This window comes from Pelodiscus sinensis, chromosome 3, assembly GCF_049634645.1.
Source record: "Pelodiscus sinensis isolate JC-2024 chromosome 3, ASM4963464v1, whole genome shotgun sequence".
In the NCBI taxonomy this organism is placed as follows: Eukaryota; Metazoa; Chordata; order Testudines; family Trionychidae; genus Pelodiscus; species Pelodiscus sinensis.
Window position 1 is genome coordinate 148,845,647 of NC_134713.1, and position 22,939 is coordinate 148,868,585.

A 22,939-nucleotide genomic window follows, 5' to 3' on the forward strand; every position below is an offset into this window, starting at 1 on the left:
ATACTGCTATGTAGAAATTGGTCAGTTCAGCAAAAAGAAACTAAAATATTTTTGGAAGCTTCAGGGGGTAGCGGAGTTAGGCTGTGTCTAGACCCGTGGTCCCCAACACGGTGCCCGCGGGCGCCATGGCCCCGGGCACAAGGCGTGGCGCTTGCGGGGAGCGTTGGCCCCGGGCGCACGGCGCTTGCAGGGGGGAGGGGGAAGCACCGGCCCCGGCCCCGAGCGCACAGCGCTTGCAGGGGGAGGGGGAAGCGCCGGCCCTGAGCGCGTGGCGCTTGCGGGGGGGGGGCCCGGCCCCGGGCGCGTGGCTATGGGGGGGCCCCGGCCCCCGGCAAGCGGCTATGGGGGGGGCTGCCCCCGGGCGCGCAAGTGTCCCCGCCCCCTGGCGCCCGGCGGGCGAACGGCCACGCCCCCTGGCACCAGACAACCTCAAAAGGTTGGGGACCACTGGTCTAGACTATATGGCTCCATCGATGGAGTCATGTAGATGAGGGTTGTAGGCAAAGGGAAATGAAGCCGCGATTTAAATAATTGCGGCTTCATTTAAATTTACATGTTTGTAAATTTAATCAGCTGTTTGTCGGCTCAGCGCACTAGTCTGGATGCTCCCGTGCCAACCTGAAAGCCCTTTATCGACATTCCCGTTATGCCTCGTAGGATGAGGTTTACCGGGGATGTCGATAAAAGGCTTTCATTTCGACAGGGGAGCGTCCAGACTAGTGCGCTGAGCCGACAAACAGCTGATCAGCTGTTTGTCGGCTCAGCGCGGCAGCCATGTAAATTTAAATGAAGCCGCGATTATTTAAATCGCGGCTTCATTTCCCTTTGCCAAAAAAACAAATCTACATAGCTCCGTCGACAGAGCCATGTAGTTTAGACGTACCCTTAGTCTGTACAGGATAAACTTAAAAAATAACAAATGGTCTGGTAGCACTTCATAGCCTAACAAAACATGTAGGCGGTATTATGAGCTTTTGTGGGCACAGCCCACTTCTTCAGATGTCCGGAGTTTTGAGTTTAGGATGTGCAGACCCAAAATAAATAGGGGAGAAGAGAGAGGAGGGACGGAAAAAAAAGGAAGGGGGTAGGAAACAAGGACAGAAGGTATGAAAATATCAAAGGGAAAAACAAGTTGTTGTTGGCCTCCGTCGGTCAGTTGACCATGGATGACGTATCCTAGTTCTCGTCTTGGTTAGTGTCGAATTGTCTGGGACAGCGTCGGGGACAGCGTCGTTGGTGGCTGAAAAGGCCAATCCGGGACAGGCATTCTTTGCCGCAGAAGTCGCAGCTATAGGTGGTTCCCTGGCTGTTGTTGTTGCGTAACTTCCTGCGGGCTCGCTTTTCTTCTGATGCACGCATCATGTTCGTTTCGCCTGACTTGAGCTGTGGTCAAACAAGTAGGCAGAACTATAAGTACCTATAAGTACCTAAAGATTGGATAGTTACAGGAATCAAATAAGGATCATAGGATAATGATTAGATAGGAAGTGTACTAACACAATCCTGAGTCTCTTCGCACATTTTTTTTCAAATATGGTCAGGAGTTCCTGGTTATTTTTAAATGTTTCTCTCCTCTCTTGCTCTGGGAAGGGCTTACCCCCCAAAAGCCAAATACTCACACAGGTGGAAATTGTTTATACATGGGAAAAACAGTGAAACTGATATGCCAAGTGCTAGCTGATACACAAAGCTAATCAACTGAAATATAGAAAGGAAATTCCAATTCCTTTTAGATATCGTTGGGTTTCTCAATAGTAGGCATAAAGTTTTCAGGTGGACTCTTTTTTAATCAATTGTAGTAATCTTTAAATCTCAACAACGTTTGAAGGGGTGTTTGGGGAATACATCAGGGATGTCAATGTGTAGATGACTCCACAATTAACTGATATGTGTGGGTTTATCAGTTAATCCTGTTGACTACTCGCATATCCTCCCTGCTCCTTGCTGCCACTGTATCACAGGGGGAGGCGGGAACCTGTGCCCATGGGGAGCCGGCTTTGAGCCTGTTCCCCACGAGCACAGGATCCGATTGCATCCACCACCAGTGTTCCCTTTAAACTGGGAGGCAGCACAGTCACAGGGGATTCATCAGCCGTTCCCAGTCAGTCAGCTCTGTACACGGAACCTGTGACTGGGCAGGGCTGATTAGAGGGAGCACTGCCCACCACCACCACAGAGAGAGGGGGAAAGCGGGAGCTGCTATGCGTGTGGAGCTGACTTTTAATCTGGCTCTTTCTGAATGCCAACTCCGTGGCCATGTTACAGTGGGAGAGGTCTCGGTTGGACATTAGGAAAAACTATTTCCCTAGTAGGGTGGTGAAGCACTGGAATGGGTTACCTAGGGAGGGGGTGGAATCTCCATTCCTAGAGGATTTTAAATCACAGCTTGACAAAGCCTTGGCTCAGATGATTTAGTTGGGATTGGTCCTGCTTTGGGCAGGGGTCTGGACACAATGACCTCCTGAAGGCTCTTCCAGCTCTAGGATTCTATGACCCATCTGCTGCCGCCCCTCCCCTCCTTGCTGTTTTCTACAAAGGCAGTTGGGTGGGGACAGGCAGGAGCTGATATAAAAGCCGGCTTCTCCCAGCACTGGCTCCATGGTGCTGTCTGACCTGCCCCCCATGCTGCTGCCTCTAGGTAATAACATTATTAGGAAAACTTTTGAAACTCTAAACAAAACAAAAATAAATAGACTAAGTTCAAGCTATAACCAGAATAACTTCTGTTTCCTTTTTTTAAGGAAAGAAGGGTTGTCCAAGTGTGGAAGATGTAAACAGGCATTTTACTGCAATGTGGAATGTCAGGTACGTGTTATAACAACTGCGTTATCATTAGGGTAGTACATTCCTGACAGGCAGTAATCACATCTACTGTGAAGAACAGCAAGCTGGACAGTTTCACCGCCCCACAGATGCAAAGAGTGGTTGTGCCTTGCACAAGGGATACAGGATTTAGACATGTTCATGTTAATTCATTCAAGATCAACAATGCTGGGACATGGTTTTACTGATACATTTGATTAGTACGACCTACTGATTACTTCAGTAAGCTCATGTTGCTTTAAGTATGCACAGATTTGATGTTAAAGTCCCCTAAGCAGGTGAAGGAGTTTCTATCTAGCTGAAAAATCAGAAATAAATACCTCTGAGCTTTTTTCAGAATCTGTTGCAAGTGTTTGGTGGTTGCTGCTGTCGATAATAATAGTGCATATTTGTTTAGAAACTTACTGTACTTCTCTTAGGGTATGTCTACACTATGGGATAAAGTTGAATTACGATACACAATTTCAGCTATGTTAAATACGTAGCTGAAGTCGAAGTTCCTTAATGCAACTTTGGGCACTGTCCACACTGTGGAAAGTTGAAGGGAGAACACTCTCCCTTTGACTTCCCTTACTCCTCGTGAAAGTAGAACTACCAGCATCGACCAGAGTGCCCCCTCAGTTCGAATTACAGGCTGCCCCCAAGTTGCGATGTGATCGGCTCTGGGGATAGCATCGCAAGTTGGGGGTGTTGTAACTCGGGTCCGCATTTAGGACCGGTGTCATATGCCATTGTAAAGGCGGGGCTGAGGATGTAATTTGGGGGATTTTGGCCCTTTCTGCACTTATGGAAAAGGTTTGAAGTGCGAGGGGTCGTAAATTGGACTGTTGTAAAGCAGGGGCCTCCTGTAGCTGTCTTAACTAGACCCACTAATTTGAGCCCTGGAAGATTGACAGCGGAAACTTTGATTTTCTCTGTAGTGTAGACATACCCTTAGTCTTAACACCTCTATTATGGCTCAGAGTTAACGAGAGTGGCCATTCTCTGATGTTCATGTCATGTAGCTTTTAGTACGCTTTAAAGTAAAATAGAATGAAGGACTGGTTCATTGAAAAACAAGCCAGTGTCATTACCATTCTATTTTTTTCTTAACTAATTCACTGAATCTAGCCAATTTCTGCCTTTGCATGCTGTCTGCTTGACCTAAAGCGGTAGTGGGCAACCTGTGACCCATCGGGGTTCTCTTTGTGGCCTATGAGACATACCTATGATGTCCAGTTTCCACTGGTTTCTGTCCATGTCATTGTTTTCCCTTATAGTGTTAGTAAAGTGACATGCATGTAAAGCAAGGGCACGTGAAGTGAGATGTGTGCTGATTGCACAGAAAACTGACTGTAAGAGCCGTGTGCTCCTGCTGCTATCGTTCAATTGGCACAACCTGCAAATTCTAGGTGCGCAAAGGCAGTTAGAAAATACCCTATTCTGGGAGAGCATCTTGTTACAACAGTCTTGCAGCCCACTGAAATGGAGGGCCACTCATGCGGCCCACTTACTAGCCTAGGCTGCCCATTGCTGACCTACAGTAACTTTGTTGCTTATGTGCAAGGAAAAATATACGCATTCTAAGTACAATGTAAATACTGAGACACATCTTAACTTTATGGAATCCTGTGGGGCAAGGGTTGTGGTATGGAATGTAGTTCATGAAGGACTAAGGTGACCAAACTCACTTACTTGAGAGGTTAGATAAGAGCTGAGGTCTTTGACATGAAAGCAGATTTTTAGTTAGTAAATCATCCACCAACAGCCTTATTTTAGATGATAATGTACTAATTGTCCTCTTATTGTTTGTATGCAGAATATTGTATATTCCCATTAACTGGGATGAACTATTGTAACTGTGCTTTCCTAAGCACAATATTTGGGATGGCTGCTGCAGTTTCAGGAAGAGCTTTCATTTTAACAAGCTGTCTCATTCCTCTGAAGGATGATATTGCATAGTTGTGATAAATCTTTTATTTATTCTCCCACCTCCAACTTCTAGCTTTTATACTGGTTATGCCTGTCATTCTGACATTCCTGTAAAAACATGAAGAATATTGGGCCAGATTCTACCACCCTTAGTAGCTTCCCACAGCTCTTCCCCCTCCCACCCTCAAGTTGGATTCTGATACTTTACTCACATCCGTAGAACTGTTTGAGGAACTAACTAGGGATGTCAGTGGTTAACCGATGTGGCCTGGCTGGAGTGGGAACAGCCTCTGTCCACGGTGGGCCCTCAGCCTGGCCAGAGCAGCTTGCTGCACCACAGGTGGGGGGGCTGCTCCAGCTTTTGCTGGAGCAACCCCCGACCCCCAACACGCCAAAGCAACTTGCTGTGGATGGGGGGGCACTCCAGTCTGGTCGGCCCCACGCCACACTGTAGGTGGGGGGCTGCTATAGCCAAGCTGGACTGGAGTGTCCCCCCTCCCATTTAAGTGGTTAACTGGTTAAACATAATGTTTAACCAGTTAACTGATTAAATGGGATTTTATATATCCAACCCTGGCTCATATTATTTAGCACATCAGAATCTGGTCCAGAGTTAGTTACTGAACAATTTGAGTAATGGGCAACAGAATCTGGGCTCTGTTGATTTCCCCCCCTTTCATCTGTAAAGGACAGTGGGACACTCTTGAAGAGGGTATATTGCTTCATGCTAGGGTGATGTCATGCTAGGAGTCTACTACATGCCACCTACCCAGACGGAAGAAGTGGATGAGGCTTTTTTTAAACAACTAACAATATCATCCAAGGCCCAAGATTTGATGGTGATGGGGGACTTCAACTATCCAGATATATGTTGGGAAAATAACACAGCGGGGCACATACTATTCAATAAGTTGGCTGCATTGGAGACAACTTTTTATTTCAGAAGGTTGAAAAAGCTACCGGGGGCGGGGGAGGGGGGGCTGTTCTATATTTGATCCTAACAAATAGGGAGGAACTGGTTGAGAATTTGAAAGTGATCATGGGCAGCTTGGGTGAAAGTGATCATGAAATCATAGAGTTCACAATTCTAAGGAATGGTATAAAGGAGAACAGCAAAATAGAGACAATGGATTTTGGGAAGGCGGATTTTGGTAAGCTCAGAGAGCTGATAGGTAAGGTCCCATGGGAATCAAGACTGAGGGGAAAAACAACTGAGGAGAGTTGGCAGTTTTTCAAAGGGACATTATTAAGGTCCCAAAAGCAAGCTAATCCGCTGCGTCGGAAAGATAGAAAATATGGCAAGAGACCGCCTTGGCTTAACCACGAGATCTTGCATGATCTAAAAATAAAAAAGGAGTCATATAAAAAATGGAAAGTAGGACAAATTACAAAGGATGAATATAGGAAAACAACACAGGAATGCAGGGGCAAGATTAGAAAGGCAAAGGCACAAAATGAGCTCAAACTAGCTACGGGAATAAAGGGAAACAAGAAGACTTTTTATAAATACATTAGAAGTAAGAGGAAGACCAAGGACAGGGTAGGCTTACTGGTCAGTGAGGAGGGAGAAATAGTAACAGGAAACTTGGAAATAGCAGAGACTTAATGGCTTAATGACTTCTTTGTTTCGGTCTTCACCAAGAAGTCTGAAGAAATGCCTAACATAGTGAATGCTAGTGGAAAGGGGGTAGATAAATTAAAAAAAGAACAAGTTAAAAATCACCTAGAAAAGTTAGATGCCTGCAAGTCACCAGGGCCTGATGAAATGTATCCTAGAATACTCAAGGAGCTGATAGAGGAGGTATCTGAGCCTCTAGCTATCATCTTTCGAAAATCATGCGAGACAGGAGAGACTGCAGAAGACTAGAAAAGGGCAAATATAGTGCCCATCTATAAAAAGGGAAACAAGAACAACCCAGAAAACTACAGACCGGTTAGTTTAACTTCTGTGCCAGGGAAGATAATGGAGCAAATAATTAAGGAAATCATCTGCAAACACTTGAAAGGTAATAAGGTGATAGGGAACAGCCAGCATAGATTTGTAAAGAATAAATCATGTCAAACCAATCTGATAGCTTTCTTTAATAGGATAACTAGTCTTGTGGATAAGGGAGAAGCGGTGGATGTGGTATACCTAGACTTTAGTAAGGCGTTTGATATGGTCTCGCATCATATTCTTAACAATAAACTAGGCAAATACTACCTATACGGGGCTACTATAAGGTGGTTGCATAACTGGCTTGATAACCGTACTCAGTAGGTATTAATGATTCACAATCCTGCTAGAAAGGTATAACAAGCGGGGTTCTGCAGGGGTCTGTTTTGGAACCGGCTCTGTTCAACATCTTCATCAATGATTTAGATATTGGCATAGAAAGTACTCTGATTACGTTTGTAGATGATACAAAGCTGGGAGGGGCTGCAACTGCTTTGGAGGATAGGGTCATAATTCAAAATGATGTGGACAAATTGGAGAAATCGTCTGAGGTAAACAGGATGAGATTTAATAAATACATATGTAAAGTGCTCCACTTAGGAAGGAACAATCAGTTTCACACATACAGAATGGGAAGCGATTGTCTAGGAAGGAGTACGGCAGAAAGGGTTATAGGGGTTATAGTGGAATATGAGTCAGCAGTGTGATGCTGTTGCAAAAAAAGAAAACATGATTCTGGGATGCTTTAACAGTTGTGTTGTGAGCAAGACAAGAGAAGTCATTCTTCCTCTCTACTCTGCACTGGTTAGGCCTCAGTAGGAGTATTGTGTCCAGTTCTGGGCACCGCGTTTCAAGAAAGATGTGGAGAAATTGGAGAGGGTCCAGAGAAGAGCAACAAGAATGATCAAAGGTCTAGAGAACATGTCCTATGAAGGAAGGCTGAAAGAACTGGGTTTGTTTAGTTTAGAAAAGAGAAGATGGAGTGGGGACATGATAGCAGTTTTCAGGTATCTAAAAGGGTGTCATAAAGAGGAGGGAGAAAATTTGTTAATCTTGGCCTCTGAGGATAGAACAAGAAGCAATGGGCTTAAACTGCAGCAAGGGAGGTTTAGGTTGGACATTAGGAAAAAGTTCCTAACTGTCAGGGTAGTGAAACACTGGAATAAATTGCCCAGGGAGGTTGTGGAATCTCCATCTCTGGAGATATTTAAGAGTAGGTTAGATAAATGTCTATCAGGGATGGTCTAGACAGTATTTGGTCCTGCGATAAGGACAGGGGACTGGACTTGATGATCTCTCGAGGTTCCTTCCATGCCTAGTATTCTATGATTAGCTTTGTATATTTTTTCCTCACTTTATTTATTTCTATTTATATATGATGGGACCATCTCCAAAAGGTAGTAGTAGTATGGCCAAACTTGTTCATAACAGCTGGGGGAAGAGAACCTCTTAGTTTAGGTAAATGAACTAGCCTCCCACTTCATACTGGGGTTTGCTCCCATATTTTAGTATGGGCATTTGCTGATCATCAAATGACCTCCTATTTTGGAGTCACAAGCTGATTTGAAAAGCTTTTAGCAAAGGCAGCTTAAAAATGGAAATATTGACACTAGGTTACATTGAAGGTTCGAGGGAATTGTAAGGACAGTCGTTGCCTAGAGTAGAAAGTGGAAAGCTTTGTGAATTGAGCATCTTTAAGTACCCAAGGGAAAGTCCTGCAAAAGATTCACAGGAATCCTAGCTAAATCCTCTGACTAGCCATAATCTCATCATGAGAGAACACTTGCACTTGTATGTAAGAAGAGCATGTCCAGTGACATTGTTTCATACCAGTTCTGTACAATTCATGTGAGAGACTCCAATAGTATTTGCAATATAATTGCTTTGTGCTTTATAACATCTATCTGAGAATCTGTTTATTCACAGACAAGGAAATAAGCTCACGATACTCATTTGAAGTAGGTAATGGCTATTGTTGCCATCTTACAGATGGATTAATTGAGGTAGAGAGAGGTAGTTAGCCCAGGTCAAATAGCAAGTACACATCAGAAGGAGTAGGACTTCGATCTCCTGACATTGGATCCTTTGTATTAGGCACAATTACATCCTCTGCCTCCTATTATTCTGAAACTTGGAGGCATATTTATACAAAAGGATCTAGTTTTCTCCACCCTTGCGCTGTCTTCCCTCCCCACCTCTGATGAGTATTAATGTAGATCACTCATTATTTTGCAGTGTGAGGTAGTGTTTGTGTTTTGCTATTTCTAATGGGTTTTAAAGGGCCATAAGACACCTTCCTGCTCTGAAATATCTTTTCAAGAAGAAAAGTCTTCTCACACTCCATTCAGGAAACTGGAACATCCTGAAAGCTTCAGGAGACAATGTTTAGCAGAAGAGCTGATTAAGTCATATGCTAATGATCTGTCAAACCCTTCTTGCACATCTTGGGGTGTAACCCAATGTTTTGTATATGAAGTTGTTCATTAGTGTTTCAGTGTCTTGACTGTAGTGGAACGGGTTTCAGAAATGACTTTATTGATCATTGAATGTGAAATACTTAGGGTTACTAGTTACCTAGTTGGCATAATCCTATCTTCAGTGTTTTGGATCCTTACAAATCACTCAGGTGAAATTTAGGAATGTTGCTGAGATTGAAAGAAGGTCAGAAGTATTCAAAGTTATCTTCAAGCACAATATTCTTTAGAAACCAGTCTCCATGGACAATATGTGTTGCATAGACAATCTACATCCCATCTTCACTCTTGTCTTGTTCAAAAGCCCTTCAACACTCCCTTGTCAAAGTTGAGAAGGACATCTTGGTGCCTTCGTACACAATAGGGCAGTTACAGAGTGATCCATCCCCTCTTGCTCAGTCCCAGCATTTGACAGTCAGAGGCCACAGCATGGGTTACATCCTAGTTCACTTGTCTGATAACCATTAATGTTCCTAACCTCCATGAATTTATCTAATTCTTTTCTGAATGCAGTTATAATTTTGGCCCTCACAACATCCCCTGGTGACAAGTTCACCATACTGACTGTGTTATCTGAAGATTATGTTTGATTTAAATTTACTGCCGATTAATGTTATTGGGTGTCTCCTGCTTCTTGTTTTATGTTAAGGGATAAATAACATTTCCTTATTTACTTTCTCATTTATGGTTTTATAAAGCTCTGTCATGCCTCCCTTCCCCAGCAATCTTCACTCTTCCAGTCTTTTTTATCTTTTTGTGTGGGAGTGATTGTGTAATCCCAATAATTTTTGTCGTCCTTCTCTGGACTTTTTTCAATTCTTACAGATATTTTGAGACAGGATCACTATAACTGCATGCAGTTACCATGGATTTATATATAGTCATTTAGATAATAACACAGTAAATATCCGTCCTCTTTCTGATGGTTCCTAATCTTGTTAGCTTTTTGACTGATGCTGAACAGACGTTTTCAGAGATCTATCTGAAAATGACTCCAAGATCTTTCTTGAGTAATAACAGCTAATTTTGTAAATAGAGTTGGGATTATGCTTTCTGATGGGCATTACACTGCACTTACTGTATTCAGTATCATCTGCCATTTTATTGCCCAGTTACCTAGTTTTGTGAGATTCCATTGTAATACTTTGCAGTCAGCGTTGGACTTGACTGTCTTGAGTAATTTTATATCCTCTGCAAATTTTGCCACCTCACTGTTTATTGCTGCTCCTTTATCTCTACCGTTATCCGATGGTACCACTGATTGTTTGGGAGGCTTCCTGATTTGATGTACTTAAAGGTTTTGTGTAGTTTGGTAGTTGCTTTCATATGCCTTTTTTTGTTGTTGTTCTTTTTACCTTGACTTGCCAGAGTTTAGGTTCTTCTCTATTTTCCTCAGTAGAATTTCACTTCCATTTTTTAAATGATGCCTTTTTTGCCTCTCAATGCTTCGTTTACTCTGTTTAGCCATAGTGGCAATTTTTTGGTCCTTGTGCTGGTGTGTTTTGTTTTAATTTAGGTATATTTTTAGTTAGAGCCTCTATTATAGAACTTATTGCAGGCATTTAATGTTTGTGATTATTCCTTGTAAATTATGTTTAATTAGCTTCCTCATTTTTGTGAAGTTCCCCTTTTTTAAATTAAATGCTACTTAGCTTTTGTAGTAGTTTCCCCTCCTACAAGAATGTAATAAAATGTAACATTATGGTTGCTGTTACTGAGTGGTTCAATTATAGTCACCTCTTAGACTAGATCCTATGTACCATTTAGGACTAAAGCATGAAATGCCTCTTCCCTTGGGAATTCCAGACTAGCTTTTCCAAGTAGCAGCCATGAAGTGTGTCTAGATACTTAATCCCTGCATTGCATCCTTGGTGACATATACCCAATCGAAATGGGGATCATCTTTGAAACAAGGGCCTGTGCTTCAGTGTGAAGACCCCTTTTGCACGTCATTCCCTGCATAGAGCAGTTTTAACGCTGGCATAACTAACGGAGGGAGGATTAAGCCGCTGGGAAAGGGGATCTTCCAGTGGCACAGAGCTGGCATAGCAGCTCCCTCCCACTCAGTTCTGGGGCTGGCAAAGAGATGTGGCCAGGACTAGCTTAATGTTTGTAGATCTCCATGTACTGTTTTGAGCTGTTGGCAGCCAGAATAAGTTAGAGTTGCCTCAGGCTGCCCCTCTCCAATTGGGCAATTACACAAGTACAGTGTCAGCTATGGACATAGGGATGATAGAGGTGAGCTTTATGCCACTTTGCAGCCCTAGTCCTTTTTAAGATGGGCTGTCTGTTTATTGACTGCAGTCCTACATTCCCTTTGTTCTCCTGCTTGCTGTGACTTCTTATCTGGTTTGTGAGTATCAGCTGATACATATCACTCTGCTTTTACTACCAGCATCACATGGCATCAACCTGCTATTACACTAGTGAAATTCAAGCACCACATGCAGTTCAAGTCTTGACTTTTAAAATAATGGTTTTAGTCAAACAGCATCAGACTTATTCTTGTTTTAATCATCCCTCCTCTTGCCCCCTGAAATTAGCTGTTCTGAAGAGAAATGTTTTACGTCATTACAAATACAGAACAGTTGAACTATAAACCACTTACAGTAATTACTCATTTAACACATGCCCACTTAACATGTTTTTGCAATAGCATGATTTTTTTTTAAGGAATGTTTTTCGAACAACACAACTGTCCCTTAAATAACACAAAAATAATCAAGTGGCGGACTGCTTCACATGGCGGTATAAGTTGGTGAAAACAGTGGTAATATGCATGAGTGGATGAATACACATGGTCACAGCGCTCCTCCGCTCACTCGTGTGTTTATCTTTGTGTTTTAACAAACCGCGGCAACTTGTGTTGCTAGGTATCCTGTGTTGCTAGATATCTAATGTTGTTGTTGACGACCCAGCACCAACAAAAAATTAACTTTGCCACCACCACCTGAAACACAACACCCACCTTTTTCATTATTTTTAATGGGAAAATTGACCCCGCATAGCACGTTTTCGCTTAGCACGAATGTTTTCAGAAACACATCTATAGTATTAAATGAGGAATTACTGTACTGGTGTTTACATAAGAACATAAGAACGGCCATACTGGGTCAGACCAAAGGTCCTTCTAGCCCAGTATCCTGTCTGCCGACAGCGGCCAACACCAGGTGCCCCAGAGAGGGTGGACCGAAGATAATGATCAAGCGATTTGTCTCCTGCCATCTCTCTCCAGCCTCTGACAAACAGAGGCCAAGAACACCATTTTATCCCCTGGCTAATAGCCTTTTATGGACCTAACCTCCATGAAATTATCTAGCTTCTTTTTAAACTCTATTATAGTCCTAGCCTTCACAGCCTCCTCTGGCAAGGAGTTCCACAGGTTGACTACACGCTGTGTGAAGAAGAACTTTCTTTTATTAGTTTTAAACCTGCTACCCATTAATTTCATTTGGTGTCCTCTAGTTCTTCTATTATGGGAACTAATAAATAACTTTTCTTTATCAGCCCTCTCCACAGCACTCATGATTTTATAGACCTCTATCATATCCCCCCTCAGTCTTCTCTTTTCTAAACTGAAAAGTCCCAGTCGCTTTAACTTCTCATATGGGACCCGTTCCAAACCCTTAATCATTTTAGTTGCCCTTTTCTGAACCCTATCCAAGGCCAAAATATCTTTTTTGAGGTGAGGAGACCACATCTGTACACAGTATTCAAGATGTGGGCGTACCATAGTTTTATATAGGGGCAGTAAGATATTCTGGGTCTTATTTTCTATCCCTTTCCTAATAATTCCTAGCATCCTATTTGCCTTTTTGACCACCGCTGCACACTGTTTGACCGCCACTGTTTCACTTTCAGAACACGCCTATTGTTTATCCCTTAGGGTATGTCTACACTACCCTCCTAGTTCGAACTAGGAGGGTAATGTAGGCATACTGCACTTGCAAATGAAGCCCGGGATTTGAATTTCCCAGGCTTCATTTGCATAAGCCGCGCTGCACGGGGTTCGAACGAGCGGGGTTTTAAAAATGGCGGCGCCCCGCTTATGCAAATGAAGCCCGGGAAATTCAAATCCCAGGCTTCATTTGCAAGTGCGGTATGCCTACATTATCCCGCTAGTTCGAACTAGCGGGGTAGTATAGACATACCCTTACAGAGAGAGCTGATGTCAGCTACTCCTTGTGCAGCATATTCTATACTTGTTTCTTCCTTCAGCATTTGCAGTGTGTCTGCCGATGGAAGGCTTAAAGATTTCATTTGTTGTATTGCAGTGTTTGGAACTGTACTTCTGCAGAAAAGGGAGCTGTGTGTTTGGAGCCTGCCCATTTCTCACAGAAGTAAATGGCAAAATTACAGTTGACTTCAGCAGGGAAAAGCATCAGCACTTGATGTATAAATTTGGGCAACACAGCCTCAGAAGTCGGGGGGGAGGAAGCAGAATTTGGGGGAGATCAAAGATGATTTTAAACAATCTCTTCTCTTTCTTGATCCCAGCCCACCCAGGTCCCTCTCCTCCAATTTAGAGTCCCCTCACGGCATGCCACCAAAAGCTCCAAGAGGCTATTTTTGACAGCCAGATATCACCAGAGCACGGTGTCTATTCCATGTTTCGTGTCCATGTCTTCACTACAGGGGCCGTACAGAAAGGTCCACTTCCCCAGCCTTGTTCCACTGAGCACTTCTCATAGTAAGGTTTATTAAGTTGGTTTATCAATTGCTTTATGGCACTTGAATTAGGGTTTTTGTGAACTGATAACGAGTTAACTGGTGACACAGTAAGCATCATCCTCACCAGGTGATGCTTACCAGTAACCAGTTGGCTGGCAGCCCCACCAGTGGGATCCTGCTTAATCGGTTAACTACATTAACGTAACATTTAACCAGTTAATTGATTAAATGGGATTTTACAATCCTAGCTTGAATGTAGAGAAGGCTACAGCTTTTTTCTTGTTCAACTAAATCCCTGCTTGGTAGCTTCAGTAAGCATTTTGTCTTGTAAAAAGTCTGCACATTTTCATACAGGTGGATTTAAGTCAAATATAATTGGAAATGTTTCTGTTTAAATTTAGCCTCTGAGCTAAAAAAGGAGATTTACAATCCTTGAGTTTTCAAAATGACTGAGTGTATAGTGTGAATTGATCAGGACTTCCTTTTTACTATTTCTTTCAATATCAGAACAAGGGAACATTTGATGGAAGTTTAAGGGCATTAGATTTAAAATAAAAGGAAATGCTACCATGATTTATCTACATTGTACAGTCCATGTGTGGTTAGGAGAGCATCTTGAAAATAATTTTTTAAAAGGTTTTAAGTGATTTTTGCCCAGCTAAATGTGCATGGTACATAGAAACCTTACTTTGAGAAATATTCCCATTGGTTTTAATGAGAGTTTTAACTGAGTAAAAATGACAGGATCTGGCTCGTTGTTGATAGAAGACCAGATAAATGTTCTCCCTGCTCCATCTAGGAGAATTGTGGTGAAATGGGTTGTTGAAATGTAGTTGTTTACACTATTAACTGATATGCCTAGGCTCTTTAATTAATTAGGATTAATCAATCGATTACTCCTCTGTATTAGAGGCAGCAAAGCGGGAGGTGGGAGCTGGTAACCATGGGGTACCAGCTTTTAAGCTGGCTCCCCGCGTGTGCTGGCTCCCATAGAGCTGCCTGCCTCCTTTCCCTCCCCGCCCCTGCAGTAAAAAGGCAGCAGCACGGGGAGATGGGGTGGTATCAGAGGCAGCAGAGCAGAGGGTGGTGGGGCAGGCTGGAGATGGTACATGCAGGAAGCTGGCTTTCAAGCCAACTCCCTGTGCATACTGGCTCTCACTGAGCTGCCTCTAAAATGCCCCCCATGCTACTGCCTCTGTATCAGAGGCAGTGTGGAGGGGGGGCGGGCAAGCGGGAGCTGGGGCTCCTGGGGAGCTGACTTAAAAGGTTCTGCCTGCCCCCCTGCGTGTAAACATGGTAACCACTGAAAAATTCAGCGGTTACACTCCTGGTGTCCAACCTACAAGCCACATGTGGCTATTTGGCCAGTTGAGTATGGCTAGTTTGCTATAGCAGTAGTGCTTCAGAACTGGTTGGATACCATGGGATTGCACATTTACAAAAATAAGGGTTTGCTATAATCCCTAGTCCGGAGAAGGGTTCCACTGGAGCATCTGTGCGGTCATGGTGTGCATGGAAGCATGAAGCATCCAGGTAGATATCCTGGACCTCTGAGATCTTCCGTTTTTGAAATTAAGCACATAGAGATGGAATGATTAAGCAAACTGAATCTGCTCCTGAGATTTCCTGTCTCCCACGTGTGAATAACTAGGGTTGGGTCCATATTTGTCCAAGTTATTAAGTAAAGTATTTTGTGTGGCAGCTGTACAAGCAAAGGCTGCGGTCATGGTAACTAAACCTCATTCCTTGCATAGACGAGCTACCGTACTGATTAAATTGTTTTAAGTGTTTGCGTCTCAGTCTCTTATCCCTGTCAGCTCTGGACTCATTAACTTAAGCTGTGAATAGCTCCGCCTGTATATCTTCTCTTATTTCTACTTGTATTGTCTCGTCCCTTTTGCCCTTCCAGCCTCACTATCCCCTTTGTTTCTCAGCCCACTCTCCTCTTCATGCCTCCTTCCATATTGTTCCCTATGTGTGAAATGATCTTTGCTCCCTGTGGGCCAATCCCTCACCCTTTCCTCACTGAAATCCCTCCTAAAGGCTCACTTCTTCTGGGAATCCTTCAGACACTAACCCACACCAGTCTCCTATTCTCTCCAGCCCAACATTATGTAGATGGGGCAGAGAGGGAAAGAAGAGACAAGGGTTTGAGCCTCAATTGATTGCCACCGGGAGTAGCACTTCAGGGCCATATTGCAGTACCTTTACTCAAGGATACCCTTAACTGTAAGCAGTCCCTCTGACATCCGTGGGATTCTTTGTGGAGGTAGGTGCTCAAGTATCAGTGGCAGAATCAGGCTCTGAGTGTTTGCAGTATTAACCCTTCCACTGGCTTTCCAATAACCTCTGTATTTTATCTGCATATGTGTCACTTAAACTCTCGCCAACTCTCATCAAGCTCCACTACACAGGGACTATCTTTATTTATTTGTGTTTTCTGCTCTGCCAACCAAGTACATAACTGACATTCAACAAATGATAGTAATTTTACATGGGACACTGAAAATTTGAGAACAGGTTTGGCACCCTAAGTGACTCTTTTTGGGCTTGCATTGAATACTGGTGGTTTTGTAGTATGCTGTGCTGGTCTAATCTTCAGGCAAATAATGCAGTTGTCCTAGCTGATGCCATCGTTTTGAAGAACTTGGAGGAGGAGGAGGTTACTTTCTCACTCACTTTGAAATGGAAAGTGCAAGGTTTAGCAAACTTCCTTTCCAAAAGTTTTGTCACTCTGCCTTAAATGAGAGGAAAATAGGGAAAAAATATTGTTAATACAGCACTGGGGATTCGGTTGGAACAATGATACCTGCTGCAATTCAAACCACTCTGTGAAAACGTGGAAAAGAATGCTAAATGCAATCCTGCTGTGGTTGTGGAGAAGGGTGCGCTGAATGTTTCCATACCAGGTATTACTCAGTCATCACTATTCTCTGTTCCTGCAATGTTTCAAGCTTTTATCTTGCTTTGCACAGTTCAGCCATATCTTGTCCCTTCAACCTCCCTGCTAGTTCACATAACTCAGTATGATTCGGCCTGAGGAAAGATTTTAATTAACAATGCTTAGAGAATAAATCAAACAAGTGCATTATGACTTTGAGACAGGGATATAACTTTGTATCTTGACTTTGTTTTTCAAATATTCTTATTCATTAAGCAGTGTATGTAAGCCTATATTTAAAAAAATAGAGTCTGTTCTTGCACTTCTTGCACACCCAAAACTCCTCACATTGAAGTTGGTGGGAGTTTTGGATGTGCAAAGAATGAAGGATTGGATCCTACCTATGTGATTTGTAATGCACAGGCTAAAGACTGAAGAGCCTAAAGAAATGAGCCAGCTCTCAGTGCATAGGAATTCGGTATTTCTGAGGAGAAAGTGCAGCATGACACTGCATTAATGGGAGCATCCAAGTTACATTTTTTTGAATTTTATGACTAAAATGTAAAACACTCCAAAATTCTACATTGTTTCCTCTTAGAACTGTCAAATCTTGTGGTTGCCTCACACAGACTGCATATAAACCAAAACTGAGATTTCTGAAAAAAGAAACTAGGGCAGTGGACCTACCTTGGCATGGTGCTGAATACCTTCTGTACCCTGTTCAGCCTTCAGTGCAAACTGAGGGTCTTTGTTCTCTTCCTGTGGTGAGCCCTTAATATCTGTGTCTGGGGCAATTACAAATGGTTATTTCCAAAAGAACCTTAAGATGAGACAGTGGGTTTTTTATTGTGGTGTTTAAAGACTTAGATAACCATGAGTCAGTCTACCTGAGGGGTACTGAGTTGCTCCAAATCCTGTCATGGCACATAAGGGTGTTGATGATGACGTCTATTGTGGAATTTTTCAAGGGTGACTCTCTGAAGACCCATGACTTTGGTGTATGTGTCAGAGTGAAGCATTAGTATCCCTCTAGGGAAGGGGCAAGGAAACTATTTTGGGTTGGGGGCCACAGACCCACAGAAAATCAGTTGGGGGCTACACACAAGTGAGAAGAAAAAGGAAAAAAAAAACCTTCTCTAATGTGGCCCCCAACTGAGAAGGAGAAGGACACTGCCCACATTGGGGAGGGATAGCTCAGTGGTTTGAGCATTGGCCTGCTAAACTCAGGGTTGTGAGTTCAATCCTTGAGGAGGCCATTTGGGGCAAAAATTTATCAGGGATGGTACTTGGTCCTGCTGTGAAGGCAGGGGACTAGACACAGTGACCTTCAGGTCCCTTCCAGTTCTAGGAGATAGGCAATCTCCATTAATTTAATTTAATTTAATTTAAACATTCCCCTCCCACACCGGAGCTTGGGGGTGCTCAGCCTGGTAAATGGTAGAGCAGTGAGGGGATTGGAGCACCAGCATGGGCTCCACAGTGTTAGGGGGGTCCTGAGCGAGGCAAGTTGGGGGCTGCATCTGGTCTCTGGGCCTGAAGTTCCCCATCCCTGCTCTAGGGCAGCGATGGGCAATCTAGCGATGGGCTGGTGAGTGCCGCACAAATGGCCCATCATTTCAGTGGGCTGCAAGACTAGTATTCAAGATGGTCTCCCAGAATAGGGTGGTTTTGCCAACACTGCTTGTATACCTAAAATGTATGTGGTGGCCAATTGAAACGTAGTGCTTTGATTGGCTGCAGAGGAAGTGCACCGCTCTTACAGCCAAGGGTATGTACAATCAGCATACACCTCACTTCACCTGCCCTTGCTTTACATGCATGTCATTTTAGTAATACTGGTAAGAAGAAACCTAAGTGGTTTGATATCAGTGGAATCTGGCAAACCTGCGTGTGGGCAACAGTAAACAAAATGTCTTGTGGTTCATGCATAGAACCCCGATGGGACGCATATGGCCGTTGGGCTGTAGGTTGCCCCCCACTGCTTTAGGGACAGCTCAAAACTTCATGTTCTCATTTTAGCTCCGTTGTAAATTTGTGGGGTTTATTGTGATATGCTCCTCTGTCTTTTCTTCTTCTCTCCTGTCCACTACACACCTTCCCCTGGCTCAAGTGCTTTGGTTGAGGATAGGGGTTGATTGTCTCTGAAGTGTTAAGGGACAAATGCATAAATGTCGCCCATTGTGTGTATGTTTGTTTTACCACTTTATATCTCTTAGGGGTGTGAATGTTACATTATATCATATATATTTCTAACATTAATTTATGTTCTAAATATACAAACTAGGTGAAGTCTGAACCAGACCTTGTGTACCACTTAATCCTATTAATATGGATCTCTTTGTGCAGACCTTAGTGGCCTACATCCATGTGATCCATAGAGTGTTCAGAAAAGTTACAGATATCTGAGAACAGCTGTTCACAACTTTTTGTTTGCTAGCAAAAATGTAATTACATGGCTGCATGAAATATGTTCTGGTCTGTTACATGTAAAGGAAGTATGTTACATTAACTAAAGGTTGTCTGTCTGTTTTCAGGAATAATCTTGCTACTGTTGTGCTGGTGAGCCCCAGGCTTATTCTGTTACACTAACTAACAAAATAAATCTGAAGAATCTATTCAGTAGATCTGCTTCCGATCTTACATATACTGTCTTTATATAGATGCAAACTCATAGTTTTCAGAGGACTTTCTCCTGATTTACACCAAGGTTGAATCTATATCAGGGACAATGTATTTATTAAATGGAAATAGAACCCAATCTAACCATTAAGCAAGAACCTATTCTCCCTTCCCACACTTGCTCTGAACAATAAGGGTTGATGATTTAGAAACAATGAAATGAAGATAGTATGACCTTGACTCATCCTTTATGGGCATGTTTAAAAAGCAAAAGATAGCTCTGTCCTTAAATCTTTTGTTCCAAATTAGCAAGTGTCATTTTATTTTTCTAAAGGAAACACATTTCACTTGACCTCCAGGTTTTGGTGGGACTTGCTGCATCCTCTTGGGTTTTTTTCTTTAAACTTTCCAGAAAGAAGATTGGCCTATGCACAAGTTGGAATGTTCTGCCATGTGTGTGTTTGGGCAGAACTGGAATCCCTCGGAGACTGTGAGACTGACTGCGAGGATCCTTGCCAAACAGGTGAGCAGAGTGCAAGACTTGAGGTATGTGTCTGTTTTCAAAGAGGGGTTGTGACGAGGAGCTATAGATCTCAGCAAAGCACGCTTATGTTAGCTTCCTGTGTACAGATTGGCTGCAGTGCTGAGTGTAAGCAGCTGAAAAAACAGACAGCTGAACCGGCTGCAGTAGCGTACTGTGCTGCTGGACGTTTGGAGAGGTGTTAAGCTGATGTCTCAGTCGAATCAGTGCAGTGTGGATTACAGACCAAACACTGAAGAATTTTACTAACAGGTTCACTAAATATAATGGGCCTGATTCTTTGCTTACATATACTAATGTAAATCTGAGCACTGTAGTCAGTGGTACAGTGTCTAAGCAAAAAGCATAAAGAAGAGGAGGATCAGACTCCATGTTTGTGGTTAAGTTGATTAGGGATGTGAATGTTTAAATGGGATCTTGCATCTCTGCTGGATAGCCTAGTATAGTTACAGCACCATTCACTCTGTAAGTGCCACATGGGTCCTGATTCTCTTCTCATTCAGTCCACCTAGCTTAGTACCCTGTCTCTGACAGTGGCCAGTGTCAGGTGCTTCAGAGGGAATGGACAGAGCAGGGAATGAAGTGATCCAATTAGAATTAAAGGAGGGACCCTGAGGTAAGTCCATATTTGTAGGAAGAAAATCAGTCCCTTGGTCTTTAGAAAGAGAGAGTATGCTAGTGTGTTTGCTCTGACATTGCATTGTTAACTCCACCCGTAATGTAATATTCCTTGAAATGCAGACTGTGTGTTGGTGTGAAGGGCATAGCAGAAGTGTTTGCAGGGAGAGAAGAGTTTAAGTTTCAAGGTTATTACGTTATGTATTTTTGCAAAGCTCTAAATTCTCCCTGAAAAAACAAATCCTCTTTGAAGCACATTTGTACATTCGAAGCCTGCGTATGTGACAAGGGCAACCCAGATACTGTATATAGAGAGGATTTTGATGGCCTGCTGGGAAGCTAGCCTGCAAACTCCCTCTGTGTGTGGGGTTTTTTAATTAAAGCACAGTCTAGTGGTGATCCACAAACAAAATTAGATGTTTAATGATTAAAAGTCATTGGAATAAATTTGTGCTTGAGGGTAGAGGGAGAGGGAACCTACATGCCATATAAAAGCTAAATATGCAAACCGTAGTCCCTGAACCTCAGCTGCTGGGCCACCTGCAAAGCCATATTTAATGGCCAAGATTACAAAGAAGTGGCCTTAGGCCAACAATAGAGCACTGCTTTTGAACTCTGTCAACAGTGAGTTTATTCGCTTTCCTCAAAGCGAAGCCTGTCTCTTGCCTACTTTTCTGCTGTTTGTTGCTTTCTGGGTATCTAGAACAAAGCAAATGGCATATTTTAAAATACTGTACTGGTTGTGTGTGTGTGAAAGAGAGTGTGTACACACACACACACATACACATTTGATTGAAGTAAATTTTTGCCTGCTTTATGCGATACCATGATAATTTTTTATGGCTCCTAAAGTTAATTAAGTTTTAGCAGATTATTGCTAATTGACCTTTGCAAGACCTCAGTACAGTGAGGGATTTTTGTAGTGTTTTGTGAGTAAATACTGTCATCAGTGGCCAAAATAAATGATAATTTTATATTTTTTCTGTCATTTCAATCTTTTTCTATTTTTAGAAAACCCACCCTGAAAGGACACAATCAGAAAAATTGCTTGCTGTAAAAGAGTTTGAATCACGTAAGTAGACAAGACTTGAAGGTAATAGGAGCTCTTTTGTGTAGTGCTTCATTTCCCTTCATCAAAACTTTCTCCAAGCCTATCACGTTTAGGAGGGAGTGAAAAAGAGAACCACAGCTCTAATTTTTTTTAATGCTTTAATTTATTTTTCTCTTGGTAGCTTGGGGGAATGGGGAAGTGAGGGTGAAAATGTAGACAGATTAATTATGTAGTGTCCGTACATCAGATGGCTTTCCTGGCACTCTGGTGACTTTTCTGAATTGTAATGTTGCAAAATTAAAATAACTGGTATGTTTACCAGGAGGCATAAAATCAGAGCTAGCACAATTGTTTGATGGTGACAATGACTATGGGGCTAATTGCAGAATTCTCTGGACTCTAGTTCAGTGTCTGTCACTGCCAGTCAAATGTGACATGTTCTTTGTGATTGGAGCGCTCAGGACATGGAATTTCAACCCAAAGTGATCTGAGGAAGGAAAGAAGGCGGGGCTTACTTTTATCTTGAAGTTTACAGTTTCCACCCCCATGCCCTTGAGGCAATTAGAAATCAAGCAACTGTTAAGACTAACCAGCCTAGAATAGCTTGCACGGTGCTGCTCCCTTTCTCAATATGGATAGTCATAAGAAGAAGCTGACATACATGCACATCTGAGATGATGGAGCAGTGGTATTATAGGCTTACATACCTTTCATCCTGAAGGATTCCCATTAATACTTGACAAAGTGCTAGCTAGACAAATGCTGTCATTGATGGAGTGAGAGGTGGCAGTTATTTAACCTACTCCTGCAAGACTACCCAGCAGCCTCAATGCAGGAAGTGAATGAAATTACCATCTCAGCTGGACTGCCAGGGGAAATGGGATAGGTGAAATGCTGGCATTTGTCCAAGCCAGAGCAGCCTGCCTCTGAGAAGAATTCTGAGGATAAGTTGTAAAGAAGTTAGTGGGTGAGAACGGAAGGAGGGAGAGGGATGTTCATGGAGTGTTTTTTGTGTGTTCTGCTGAATTTTAGCCTGCATTAATATAAATGCCTTTCTCATTTGGAAGCTCAAAAGGGTTGGGGTGTGAGTCAGGGGATGCTTATTCAAACGGTGCAAGGGCTCTCCTAAAGCACTGAGATGCTTTGCCACCACAATTCTGCCCTTCTTCTCCAGCAGACTCCTTTCTATTTCTGGCTATCTGGGTGAGAAGCCCCCTTTGCTGTCCTCTACTCCCTCCCAGCCTTTTATCTACCCTTTTGGACACCTTCAGCAGTTGCCCCCAGCCCTCACTCTCTTCCCAAGGATGCGTGAATGAAGAAATGGCATAGGATTCCCATTGGAAGGCTCCATCTTTCTTACTTCTCACCCCCCATATCAGAAGTTGCCCCATTTCAGTGTTCCCCACTATTCTGT

General features: G+C 42.9%; 1 protein-coding gene across 3 annotated transcripts in view; it reads left to right on the plus strand.

The window, feature by feature from the left end:
* The window catches only part of SMYD2 (SET and MYND domain containing 2), a 52,164-nt gene that overhangs the window by 1,659 nt on the left and 27,566 nt on the right, over nt 1–22,939 (plus strand). For all 3 annotated transcript variants that reach the window (XM_075925191.1, XM_075925192.1, XM_014580147.3), the window contains exons 2-4: nt 2,742–2,805; nt 19,728–19,838; nt 21,486–21,546. In XM_075925191.1, the coding sequence (XP_075781306.1) occupies nt 2,742–2,805; nt 19,728–19,838; nt 21,486–21,546 (236 nt within the window). The remainder of the gene's footprint in view (nt 1–2,741; nt 2,806–19,727; nt 19,839–21,485; nt 21,547–22,939) is intronic.